General features: G+C 55.9%; 6 protein-coding genes across 6 annotated transcripts in view; 2 read left to right on the forward strand and 4 right to left on the reverse strand.

Moving 5' to 3' along the window:
* SNOG_09038 (hypothetical protein) overlaps positions 1-2,127 on the reverse strand; it is a gene marked incomplete at both ends in the record, with an annotated part of 2,843 nt that extends 716 nt beyond the window's left edge. Inside the window, 2 exons of the mRNA XM_001799289.1 lie at positions 57-1,640; positions 1,691-2,127. Of these exons, the coding sequence (XP_001799341.1) occupies positions 57-1,640; positions 1,691-2,127 (2,021 nt within the window). The remainder of the gene's footprint in view (positions 1-56; positions 1,641-1,690) is intronic.
* Positions 2,128-4,261: 2,134 nt separating this feature from the next.
* SNOG_09039 (hypothetical protein) lies at positions 4,262-6,149 on the reverse strand (the record flags this gene model as incomplete). The annotated part of the gene is made up of 2 exons (XM_001799290.1): positions 4,262-5,142; positions 5,198-6,149. 2 exons carry the CDS (start codon positions 6,147-6,149, stop codon positions 4,262-4,264), a joined length of 1,833 nt encoding a protein of 610 aa, XP_001799342.1.
* Positions 6,150-7,477: 1,328 nt separating this feature from the next.
* On the forward strand, positions 7,478-7,675 carry SNOG_09040 (hypothetical protein; the record flags this gene model as incomplete). The annotated part of the gene is made up of 2 exons (XM_001799291.1): positions 7,478-7,517; positions 7,587-7,675. 2 exons carry the CDS (start codon positions 7,478-7,480, stop codon positions 7,673-7,675), a joined length of 129 nt encoding a protein of 42 aa, XP_001799343.1.
* Positions 7,676-8,268: 593 nt separating this feature from the next.
* SNOG_09041 (hypothetical protein) lies at positions 8,269-9,579 on the reverse strand (the record flags this gene model as incomplete). Its single annotated transcript, XM_001799292.1, has 1 exon — positions 8,269-9,579. One exon carries the CDS (start codon positions 9,577-9,579, stop codon positions 8,269-8,271), a length of 1,311 nt encoding a protein of 436 aa, XP_001799344.1.
* A 390-nt stretch (positions 9,580-9,969) lies between these two features.
* Positions 9,970-11,053, forward strand: SNOG_09042 (hypothetical protein; the record flags this gene model as incomplete). The annotated part of the gene is made up of 2 exons (XM_001799293.1): positions 9,970-10,251; positions 10,277-11,053. The coding sequence occupies 2 exons, from the start codon at positions 9,970-9,972 to the stop codon at positions 11,051-11,053; spliced, it is 1,059 nt and encodes a 352-aa protein (XP_001799345.1).
* Positions 11,054-11,486: 433 nt separating this feature from the next.
* Positions 11,487-12,054, reverse strand: SNOG_09043 (hypothetical protein; the record flags this gene model as incomplete). The annotated part of the gene is made up of 3 exons (XM_001799294.1): positions 11,487-11,769; positions 11,840-11,910; positions 11,965-12,054. 3 exons carry the CDS (start codon positions 12,052-12,054, stop codon positions 11,487-11,489), a joined length of 444 nt encoding a protein of 147 aa, XP_001799346.1.
* Positions 12,055-12,336: the final 282 nt, after the last annotated feature.

Below are 12,336 nucleotides of genomic sequence, written 5' to 3' on the forward strand. Positions count from 1 at the left end.
CGCGTCGTCGACGCCCAAATGCGTCTCGGCATCCGGCGCATTGCCAATAGGCAAACGCCGCACCCGTAAGATCCGGCGTCGCGTTATCTAAGTTGAAGTCCGGCAGACCCGCACCAGCAGCTTCGTTGCCCGGGAAATAGTCCTGGTTCTGCACAAAACTATCAAGATCGAGATCATAGGGCCCGGGCTCACCGAAATACTCCCCAGTCGCACCCTCGCCGAGCCCCGGAATCTGCCCACTGGGACTAAGCGGCTGCAGCCTCTCCTGTAGACTCTGGACCCTCGAATTCTGCTCATCGCTCATCTGCTGCAGAATCTCGAGCTGTTTCTGGGTTGCCTGATACTGGCTGAGGTCGTTGATGAGGCGCTGCATTTCGGGGGGGTTGGGGTTGGTGAGGGCGTTGTTGGTGGTGGAGGCGGAGGTGTCGCCAGCCATCATGGAGAGCACGTTGTTGCGTTCCTGAGGCGTAAGGGGCACGTTGCCGCCGGCGGTTTGGTAGTTGGAGAGGGCGGCGGGGAAGTCGAATTGCGGGGCTTGGCTGGTGGTGCTGGCGTTGGCGTTGGCATTTTGGATGGCGGACATGATCGCGTCGTTTTCAAGGAGGGAGGGTTGGGTCGCGGGTGATTCTGATTTGAGTGGGACGGAGGATGGGTCTATTTGCTGGGCGTGGTCGTCGGTGGATGGTTGTCGTTGTGGTGCAGGGTTCTTAAACACTGCTTGCCTGCTGTTCGATCTCGTGAGTGGACTCGCAGATGGTCTTGAGGGACTCATAGTCGACGCGCGCCCGCCAGCTGCTGATAGCAGATCTGGTTGACCTACAATAGGAGCAGGAAGTAGCGCAAGTGGCTGTCTCTTCCGCTGTATGTGTGGTGACTTGTTCATGCTCATGTCTTGCGCGGGGAAGTCGTCCACGTCCACAACATTACCATGGGGTTGTTGACGCGCCGCGGGGAACATGTCCGCCAAATTCAGGCCATTCGCGTTGCCTTCCAAACTGCGGTTGTAGAATGTCGCTAGAAATGTGAGAATAGCGTTGATTGAATTTTCATGCCGCTCATGCAGCGCCTGAAATGATGTCGCTCGTGAGTAGAGCTCTTCGTTCTGCCGCTTGATGGTGCTTAAAACGCTTGATATCAGTTTCTGCTGATCTTGCAGCTGTCGAACTTCAACGCGCAGATTGTTGTACTCTGAACGCGGAATCATGGCCATTTGGTCGTTGCCTCGCACAGCAAGTTCCTCGACATAGCCGCCGCCGCCTCCGGTATCTTGGACGTACTTGCGCTCTTCGTCGCTGTCGCCTTTGCCGTCATCTTCTCGCTTCCGCTTCGGCCCAGCTGTGGGATTCTTTGGCTTTTGTATCAGCCACAACAGTTCCGGTCGGCCGCGCTTGAAGTATTTGTTGAAGTACTCGCTGGGAGCTTTCGCTTTCGTCTCGCTCGCCTTCATACTATTGTCCGAGAGCCCGACCTTTTTGTGGAAGCCGTACATGTTCAGTTGCCGCACGAAGGATGCGTAGTTGTTATGCTTGAAGAGCTCCGGGATCAGTGTCCGCGCAAATTCATCCTCGTCGATAACGATGAAGGAGTTGCCATCGTCTGACCACCGAATGAGGTTCTCGTTCTTGTTGTTATCAAGGAAACTGTCACATGTTAGCAGACGTCAGTCCATGTGCGACGCGGGCAAACTTGCCTGCTCAGCTTCTGCACAAACGGCGGGATCTGCTTCCTCTTCGCCTGGGCATCCTTCTTCGCAATCGCCGCCTTCTGCTCCAACTCCTCGTCGTCATCCACTGCTTCCCATGCCTGCTGTGTGGGACTCCCGAATCCATCCCATTGGCCCCTCCTAGAGGCCAGCTGCTGGTTCTGATTCCGTCGCACCAATTGCCCCGAGTTCATCTCTGTGCCGTCGTTGAGCGTCTCTAGCGACACCACCCTGTTATGTCCTGGCATCGCGGTGTTGGCATACTCGTACAGCGTGGGGTCGTTGAAGGCGTTCATGTCCGTGGACAAGCTGGGGTTGTTCCAATCCATGTACTGGTCGGTGGTGGGGATGGTTGCCTCTTGCTGATACGTAGTCTGCATCGGGGCCTGGGGAGATGCGACCGCGCGGCGCTTGCGAGAAGACATATGCAAGTCGCTTGTCTCGGGTAGGCTTCGCTACCAAAAATGATTGCTCGAGGTCCCGCTGCACGTATCCGGAGCCGTGCGCAGTGAAGGTTCGGACGTGTGCGTGTCCGTTCACTCGCGCTTGTAGCAGCCTCGTAGATTGCTGCTGCCTCACTTGTCCGTTTGGGAAGTCGCGGATGGGCGGTTCCGGGAACTTCTCGCTCTGCTCTTGGGCTCCGCGGGTCTTCTCGCGGCTATGTACGCGTGCCTTCCAGCTTGTTGTCTCGTTGTCGCAGTTTCGGTCAAACGATATTGCGATTGTGCAAACAGATGCTGGGCCTCGTACAAAGAAATCGACGGAGGCTTCACCTGCGCAAATACAAGCGTTCCAGACGGTGTTTCCAGAACCAGACGGCCGAGCGAAGAAGGGCGGAAGTGCGGCGTTGGGGCGGGCGGGTGAAATATGCTCTGCCGGGTAGAGGTGAGTGTCGTGGGCCTCACTTGGCGGGCAGTGACTCAATGAGCAAGCAGCAAGGTCGAGCGAGTTTAGACACGTTGCGCGAAAGACCGGATGGCTATCCCGGGGCAGCAGACGTGGTTTTAACAGCGGGTGGCAGCTCAGTCAACATGTCGCATCGATGCTCGAACGATGAGTTCACAGCAAATGCTCCGCAGATTCGCCGAAAGCTTAGCGCGCTGGCCCATGACTCGCTTCAAGCCTTGCATATGTCACATTAATGGTCGATCCGCCACTAACTCTAGATCTCAACCTCGTCCGTCAAGCCATCATTGGATCGGCCATGCGAATGCTAAATCGTGATATCCCAAACCCCATCAGACGACAATTCACTCCCATGCAATCAGAATTCCACCAGTTTCGCCGTGATCATCACAACCTTCACATGCCGAGTGGACAGCCTGGCCTTCATCGACGATTAGACTTACTCGCTGCATCATGGGAAACTTGCTTCATGCCGGTTTTCGATCAGGAAAAGTAGGACCGAAACCACTTTTGCATGTGTCGTAGCAAAGACGCAATGAGCTCAGCAGGAACAGGAACGGAGGTGATTCGTAAGCTTATGGTAATTAGCCCGCAGAGCGTCAGGCATCTGGTAAAAGGTCCAAGGCGACTTGGCTCCAGTGTAACACTTCCAAATACTGAGTGCATATAAGCTTCACCCACAGCGAGGAGTTCAAGACCGGTCACGAATAGTTGCTGAACGTAATATGAATCGTATGTTTTGATCGGAAGGATACCTAGCGGTACCTCATATATTAGATGCGCAATATTACAATACATACTAGCAAGGAAAGAAACCCCAGCCTATCCAAACCTCTTTCCCCAGAAATTCCGCGAAAATGACAGGTTCCAGCTCAATGCAGGATGAAGCACTGAACAGAGACCCAAGGCAAAATAGCATCGGGTCAACGTGAAACAATGCCGTGTACGGCGTCGTGGGGAGAAACCGCGGAGCATTTCATTGGATATATTGTGTCGCTTGAGTCAAGATCATGGCGCTGATGTAGTATGGGATCGCTCGGCTATTTCGGATCGACGGAGATGTCATATTGCGGGAATTATCGCGGTGTCGTTGTGATGACGGCAGAGAGGTCCTGTTAGCTCCGAGCCCTGGTAGGAGGTTGCTCCATGTCTTGAAAGCGAGTAACAGTTGAGGTACATCGCAAACTGGAACGACCTTCAAGAGCCTTGAGTTGCCACGGCAAAATAGACAGAAGGCTAGACGTGGTAGCAGAGCAGCGCTTCAATCCACGCACGGCAAGCTGAAGAAAATAATAACATAATCAAACTGATGCACAACGAAACATCCCCTGTAACGGTAATACAATCCCACAGGGCTGGAAGGAAGAAACGAAGAATGTAAATCGACAGAACTCAGATATTCAATATGTTCGTAAATGCTTTTTCGGTACTCAAATCAATATGCGAGTTCGGGGGCGCGTGCCCTATATGGAAGGTCGTAGTCTCTACCGTCGTAGCATCATTCTTCGTATGCATCGTAAAGTCAATCCTGTGTCGGGCCAGACTGCGATAAAGGCCGTAATATGTCGTTCATTCTCCGTCGAAAGCACGTCTCCGCACGTGTCGTCTGAAGTGAGTGGCAATACAACAAGTGCGTCAAGGCGTCGCGGTAGCTCATTGGTTCACGTGGATTTCGACGTTGGATTGCGACGAGAGTTCATCACTGCCACGGTTCTGGTGGCCGTTCTGTCGTTGGCGACCGAATCCCTGGCCTCGTTCTGGTAGCGGGCCACGGGGTTGCCTGGAGGGGCGGTCATCATAGGCGTTGCTAAACGCGCGATGGCCGCCGATGGGGCCTGGGTTCTCCCAGGAGGTCATCTGGCGCAATGAGCGAGGGCTGCTGCTCTGTCCAAATCCAGAGTTGTTGAGCTGCATGCGGCTCATCTCGCGCTCGAGCATCTCATCGTTACGCTGGGACATTGAGCCTGCAGTGGGGGTGCCACTCGGGTTGGTCGAGGTACCGCTGAAGCCAAGGCCCTCGAGGGAGACGCCACCAGGGCGGCCGATAGGGTGGCTAGCGGTTGAAGGGGCAGGCGAGGGCGTGTAAGATCGCAAGTCGGCGTACGACTTGGCACCGCGGAGGTTGGGCACCGCGTTCAGGCCTCCCGGTGAGTCGGGGAAGCCCAATAGGCCCGAAGCCTGACGACCGCCAAAGGCATTGTAAAATCCATCACGGACGTCACTAAAGTCAGTGGTTGCGGCGCGGTTGAGACCACGGCGGCCTGGCTGCTCGCCGGAGTGGCTCATCGGCATCTGTGGCATGGGTGGGCTGAGTCCTTGGTTGTCATGGACCTTGAAGATATGCACCTGTCGCTGCTCGCCAGTTCCCTTGGATACGTGTGCGAGAGCCAGCTGATGCGCGAGAGTGTGGATGATGCGGCGCTGAGGGGGTGATAGGTTGGGAGGGAAGGTCATCTGGTCACGAGCCGGATCCTCCTTGAAAATTAGTAGCTGTCCATAGAACTGCAGGACCTGAGGGTCATTCAAATCGACATCTGGCAGGGATTAGCAGGAGGCAGGAGAGCGTTGGGCAGAGCGGTGAGAGCGTACCAATCTTGGGCGCGCCTCGCATACCAGACACGGGCGAGGGCGAGGATGCGGGAATGTGGGAGGCGAGGGAACCAAAAGAGGCCTGCGACTGGAGACCGCCACCCAGCGGGCGGTGCTGTTCCTCGAGCTGGCCACGGCGCTCACGCTTCTCGCGCTCAATGCGCTCGCGTTCGGCCAGAGGCAGCATCTTCTTGTACTCGACGCGGAGCTTCCTCCCGTTCAGCTCGAAGTGGTTCATTGCATCAATGACCGAGGCCGTCTCCTCGGCGGTGGTGAAGTTTGCGAAAGCCAGGCCGCGGAAGACGCCGTTGTCGAAGTGGTAGTTGAAGGCATAGGGCAGGGGCAGGCGCAGATCCGTCATGAGCGACACGAGCTGCTCCTTCTTCACGGCAAAGGGAATGTTCTTGATGACAATGGCGGTGGGAATGAGCTCTTCGTCGACGTCCTGTCCATAGCTCGGATTGAGCATGGAGCCGTTGCCGTTGTTCATGCTGGGGAGGGCAAAGGTCGGAAGGCCCTGGGGCGACTGGTCCATCCAGCCCTGCATCACATGGTCAGTACTGGCGTGCCTGTGCATGTGCTGTGCGGTACTGGGGCTACTCACCGACGGCAGGGCGCTGCGTCCTCCTCCTCCGCCGCGCTGCTGCGACTTCATGCGGGCGGCGGCAGCGCCTCCCAGCGACCCCATGCCGTTCTGTGCAAAGGCATTCGCGTTCCAGCCGGCAGGTGCGCCCATGTCATAGCCATACCCGCCGCCGTGGACGGTGGCATTCAGGCGGTCGTAGTTGCGCGGCTGCTCGTAGCTCCTTGCGTGGTCCTCCTGTCCGTACTGCGGCAGCGGAGCGTAGGCGTCAAACTGGCGCGAGGGCATGCGATGCAGGGTGCTGCTCTGCTGCGGGTTGCGGTGCGAGCCCGGCGACCGCGACGCCTGCTGGTCGTAGGCCGAGTACATGTTGCTGTGGTGTTGTGTATGGGAAATGGAAAAAACGCGGAAAGAGGGCAAGGTTGAATGCCAAGGCAGGGCCACGCGGAAACGTCCCAAGCTCTGGATATCGCAGACGGCGGCCTATTAACGCAGAAGACGCCCTCGCAGCAGGTCTGGTTACGAGGCCAGGCCGCAACGGAAAAAGGGGCAGGAAATGAACCTTCTCGCAGCTCCGTTCGAGGTTGGCTGGATGAGACTAAGGACAGGGAGTCGTCTCCTTTTCGAAATGAGCCGCAGTGGTGGATCCACACGACCAGAAGCTACCAACGTCAGAAGAGGGGCGTGCTTCGTAGCAAAACCGCTCTGTCTAAAAACACGAGAGAGAGCCACTAGGCACTGCTGGCGACGCGACGGTGCGAGCTGAGTCACGCAGATGGGGGCAGGTGGGAGCTCCCAATCTAACAGCGGCAGAGAACGAGGGGGTGCAGCTGCAGTTGGAGGCGGCATTGGGTGGCATCCAATAAAACGCCTCGACCTTGCGGCCATATGCATGCCAGAGGTGCTGAGGGCCGTGTATTGGATGTAATACCACCTAGCCCGGTGCTATCAAACGGCCACCAGATGTGCGACCAGGTGCTTGGTCTTGCTGCCGCCCAACAATATGTGTTTGGAGTATATATCTCTACCACAAGTATCCGCATCCCCTTCCGCACTTTAGCCGCACCGTGGCTGGACGACGCGAGGGGGGAAGAGGGAAGCCCAAAAGAACCACCAGGCGCACCGCCGCTGGGACTGGAACTGACAAGACGGCTTCGGCCCGCAGCGCGAACCTGTAGCTTCCTGCTAAACGTGGGCGACGCCAATCACGCGACAGCCCGTCCCTTTGACAGGCGTTATTTGTTTTTGGATGGCTTGATACACGTCCTAGCCTAGAGATGTACATACATTGAATTTATCGTTTCTTATTTCCAAATCAACAAGAGGGATCATGGTTGCAGGCCATCACTGCAAAACCCTTCTTGTTGAAGCTACAACAACCTTGAAGCAGCGGTGACATGGGCGCACCGCACGCACCTGTTCCAGATGCAATGTCGCTCGTTTTGCTGGAGCTGACTGGCAGCGTCGCAGGTAGTGGGGTGCATGCGACACATTGCTCTGCTCTTGTGAGCCAGCAGCACAGCATCAGCTGCCTCCTACTGCGCCGCTAGATTCACCCTCGAACCCATGATTCGCCCATCTGCGCACCGGACCAACGCCGCGTGCTGGTATAGGTATCTGAGAGTAAGCAGGCCTCATGAAAGACCTACACTATCTACAGCATACACAGCATACCCAAGCTTCAACATGGCGACGACATGGCGTTCCCGTCTCTGCTGTTTCACGCCCTCGCACAAGGTGGGCTACACCCTTGTTGCACGACGTGCGGGCGGAAGTCATTCGTGGCCCAGTGGACCGTCAATGCAGTGGGTCACAGAACCCTCCCGCTGTTCAGCGAATTCCGACTGGTCGATGGCGGCGAGCGTCGTTGCTTGGTCGCTTACCCGCATACATGAGCAATCATGTGATGTGATGCAATCGGTACCTCGACGTGAGCGACCGAGCTGTTAGCGCCAGAATGCGGGAATCACGTTTGATGACTGCATCGAGCGGTTAGCACCGGGTCGCCTCTGCTGTATGCTGTAGACTTCGCGAAGTACTGCATGTGAAAGACGGAGTGAATTGTAGAGAGTATACCGACGAAGCGTCGTAATTTGTAGTGCGCACTGGCCTATGGAAGATGCTGTAGAGATTTATCAGAAGGGTTTTTCTTGGCAAAGACGGCTTTTCTCTGAAGAAGTCGCTCCGGAAATGCGCAGATTTATTCCACCGCGATTACTGTCTGTGCATCTTGAACGGCATCTGAAACGGTCCTGATTTAAGACGATCCGTGAATGCAAAAGTGACATGTTGGATGTACAGCAGCCCTCGACCTACTCGGTGACATATCGGTGTTCTACGCTCGAGATGCTTTCCAAGATGCTCCCGCCTGAGGGTTCGCGTGGTACATGTACACCAAACAAGGTAATCGTCCGGGAGCTATGTCCCCACCACATCGACCCTGAGTCTTGGAACTGATATCGGAGATCAATTCTCCGCAAAGCATCGTTCAATCGTCGTCAAAATCCAGCAACCGCGACCACTCGGTCTCGCCAACTCGACGGAACTCGGCACCGGCTGCGAATTGTCCCGCCTGTTCCCAAGCTTGCATTGTGGCTTGGTCGTATGGTCCATTATTGTCCCCCTCCGGTGCTGTGAACCAATGGAACTCCCACTGCACGGCCTCGGGATGTGGGTTTTTCCAGTCCTCTCCAGTCTCACGCTTGTATTGTCGCATAATCATCTCGCGAGTAGTTTCGTAAATGTCTTCGGCACCTCTATCTGAGAGCCGGCTGGCGCACTCAGTGACAGCGTCAATAGCTGCTTTAGCTTTCGCGGCTGCAGCTTCTTGTGCTGGATCAGCATCAACTTCCATAGCTTGGCTCTTCTTTTTCTTGGGCTGCTTCTTCGGTGCAGCCTTGCCGTACCGAACCAAAGCTTCCATAGGCGTCTCTCCCACTTCCAGATATGAGATGAGATTTGAGAGAACATCACTGGTCGCGATGGCATCCTCTGCGCGCTCTCGGGCTTTCCGCTCAGCGTCCCTCATGTCCTGGGCCTCCTTTGCCTTCTTCATGTCCTTTTTCGATATCCCTTCTAACCATGAATCTTGTGCAGCCTCTGGATCGTAGGCCTTGCGCACGAAGTTTCCAGCTTCATCGAACCGGCCCTCCTCTTGCTCGGCACGCATGTTGAACGCGTCTACCTTTGGCGCATGGTGTTTCTTGCTGCCTGCGCCTAATTCCTCGTCCATGTCCGAGTCGACTCGGTCGCGGTCTTCGTCGTCGCCATCATCGCTGCTGCTCTCCATCTCATCGGTGGCCTCTTTAGGCCCTTTGGTGAAGTCAGCTGCCACGTGCCCTCCAGACTTGCTGTTCTCTTCCTGGCCCTCAATCTCGTCCACGTCGAGAAAACGCAGTTTCTTCTTCTGCGTTTGGTCTCTCCGTGACTCTTCGTCCTGATCGTCGTCCTTGTCTTCGTCGGCAAACATGTCGTCGTCATCATCATTGTCTTTCACAGGCTTGTCTTTGCTTTTCCTGGCCTCTGCGCGTGCATTGAAGTTCTCTGTGGAGCTGTCCGAATCATAGCCGTCGATGTTGACTGCATTGCGCTTGATTCCTGCGCTCTTCCCTATTACGTCCGCCTCTAGCACTGGATCCTCCTCGTCATCGGCATCGGGTGCGAGCGTGGAGGGGTTGCGGGGGTCAAATCGCGGTTTCTTCGATGACGGTTCGTCGCCGTCGAGATGGTGTGTGCGCGTGAATTTTTCCCCTGCGCGTTTCGGTCGCGCAGGATTGTACGTGCCGCTAGAGCTGGCCATGGTTCCAAGAGTGGTGATGTGCGCTGTCGTGGGTGAATTCGCGTAGTGACGTCGGTCGCGACATTTTGGAGAGCTTGAGCACGGTCGTCGGCGTCTTTTGCAGAGCTCCGACGCGGGTGAAGTAGCGCGCTACCGCATCGTTACCTAGCACCCTGTCGTCATTCGCTTTCTGGCCTATTCTCTGTTCACGACTTCATAACACACTCCATCTTGCTCCTTCTTACTGTTCCACAACGGCCCTGTGCATTCACTCTACACCATTGTACCTACCGCAAACCGAATCTGGTCTCCTAACATGGTAAGAACGACCCAGAACAACCCCACCACTTCTACTACTACCAAACTCACCTCTCGCAGTTCAACCCCGGCTTCTACAACGAAGACGACCCGATGGCCATGTACCAAGCTATGCGGCGCGGCGGCGCTCCACGGCGGTTCGACGAGTACTTCCGCTGCTATCCCATCGTCATGCTGCCTGGTCCGGAGCGCGAAGAAGCAAACCACGGCGGCAAAGTGTTCCTTCCTCCCAGCGCCCTCGACAAGCTCACCCGGCTGCACATCACATATCCCATGCTCTTTGAGCTGATCAACGGCAAAGAGGATGGCAAGACAACACATGCGGGTGTACTGGAGTTCATTGCGGAAGAGGGCAAGATCTATCTTCCATACTGGGTATGTCGTGAGAAGTCTGTACCAGCCACCGTCCACTGACGCCTCCCAGCTCATGCAGACACTGAAACTGGAGCCTGGCGATCTGCTCCAGGTCAAGTCCACGAACCTTCCTCTCGGCACATTCATCAAGCTACAGCCGCAAGATCCGTCGTTCCTCGAAATCTCCGATCCCAAAGCAGTTCTCGAGAACGCGTTCCGAAACTTCTCCTGTCTTACCCAGGGCGACATCTTCACATTTGCGTACAATGATGACGTCTTCAGCATAGCAGTCCTAGAGACGAAACCCGAGCATGCCAGCAAAGCCATCTGCACTTTGGAGACTGACTTGTCGGTTGACTTCGCCCCACCCATCGGCTACCAGGAGCCACAGAGGACGAGTGGCACGAGTACACCGCGGAGCGGCAAGGGTGTCATGGCTGGAAAGGGCGGTACACTCCATTCTCAGGGGACCATGGCACAATCTATCAACTACGCCGCCATCGCACCATCATCGACCACTGCTGCCGCTGGAGCCCAGGCCACATCCTACAACTTCCTCACCACTGGCCACAAGCTTGCCAAGAAGGGTAGCAAAGCTCCAACTCCGCAGGCTTCCACTCCCATTACCGGACAGTCATCAAACCCGCCACCCACAGTGCGTCGCACCAACGGTCCGCAGCCCCTCCGACTAGCTCCTGGAAAGCTGTTCTTCGGCTACGAGATCAAGCCCCTCAAGGGCAAAGAGGAGGAAGGCGAACAGAAGGAGTCGAAACACTTTGAAGGTGCTGGCCAGACGCTGCGCAAGAAGAAGGGTGATAAATAGAGCAAGCCTAGCATCTGGGCTATGATGACACAACATGTGGGATGCATTTTACGGCGTAAGATCAGATATCAAGGTCACGGATACGGCGCGTGGCGTTAGAAAGATACCTCAGCATTCAGGAAGAAAGTAACCATATCGTGGCGATCCCCAATACATATTCTGCAGCACTTTCTTGTCCATGCCGATGTCTCACTTGATGTATTCCATGCTGACGGTCATAGACAAATCCGGCAATTGGCTACACTCACGTACGTCTACGAATGAGGCGAAAGGCTCGATCTGGGAGTTCTCATTGAAGCAGTGCTGTTGTTCAGTCAGGAACCGATTGCCACTATAGCACGCACTGTAAATCCAACTCATTCGCGCATACCCAGAGCGCCATCCGAAAGTTGTGCCAACCCCATCTCCGTCAGCCTAGAAGTCCACGCCAAGCTCAGACTTCCTCGTCATCAACCATCTCCTTCTTGATACCGTTCTCAGGCTTGATCTCCTCGTCATCATTCTGAGCCGCCTCCTCACTCTCCTCCTCCACAGCCTTCGCCTTGGCCATCCCCTTCTTCGCCCGCGGCTTCTTACTGGGCGTGCCTTCATCTCCACCCTCGGCTCCACGCTTCTTCTTCGCAGAATGTCCCGCCCCGCCCTCGGGCACATCCCAGCCCATCTCCTCGTAGAGATTGCGCTGCTTGACGCGCAGGGCTGAAATGCGGTTGCGGATGCTGCCGACGGTCGTGCCTGACGAATCATATTAGCAGAGAATGAGGTAGGGGAGGGAGGGTGAGAGGGTACCGGTGAATGCGGACGCGAGTTGCTTCGTACTCGTCGGTCTTGACGTAGCGGCCTTGGGTTAGGAGGAGGAGCTGTTGGGATGTTAGTACGGAGAAGAGTGGGGGAGGGACGGGGAGATGAGGTACTTTGTTGTCGTTTGCGCCCTCCCAGGTGAACTTGGTGGGGGCATCGGAGGTGTCGTTGGGGCGGGAGGAGGAAAGTTTCTTGGGAGGCATGGTTGTGGGTTGGTGGTGGATGGTAAACTTGGGACTTCGTGTTTGGATGTTGAGGGTTGAGGAGTGTGTGGAGGGAGGGAGAGAATGGCTGGGCGGGGTGGGTTATGGGTGTCTGGCGGGGACGCGGAGGAGTGAGAGTGAAAATGAGGGCTGAGAGTGAGGGACGGGTGGGAAAGTGGAGTATGACTGTGAGTGCACTTTCACTTGCGAGTACTCGAGCTACCTTGTTTGAACTGAATGTATGTCCAAGCATCTTGTTGAATTGAACGCGGGCCTAGATAT

This window comes from Parastagonospora nodorum, assembly GCF_000146915.1.
Source record: "Parastagonospora nodorum SN15 chromosome Unknown scaffold_14, whole genome shotgun sequence".
NCBI lineage: Eukaryota > Fungi > Ascomycota > Dothideomycetes > Pleosporales > Phaeosphaeriaceae > Parastagonospora > Parastagonospora nodorum.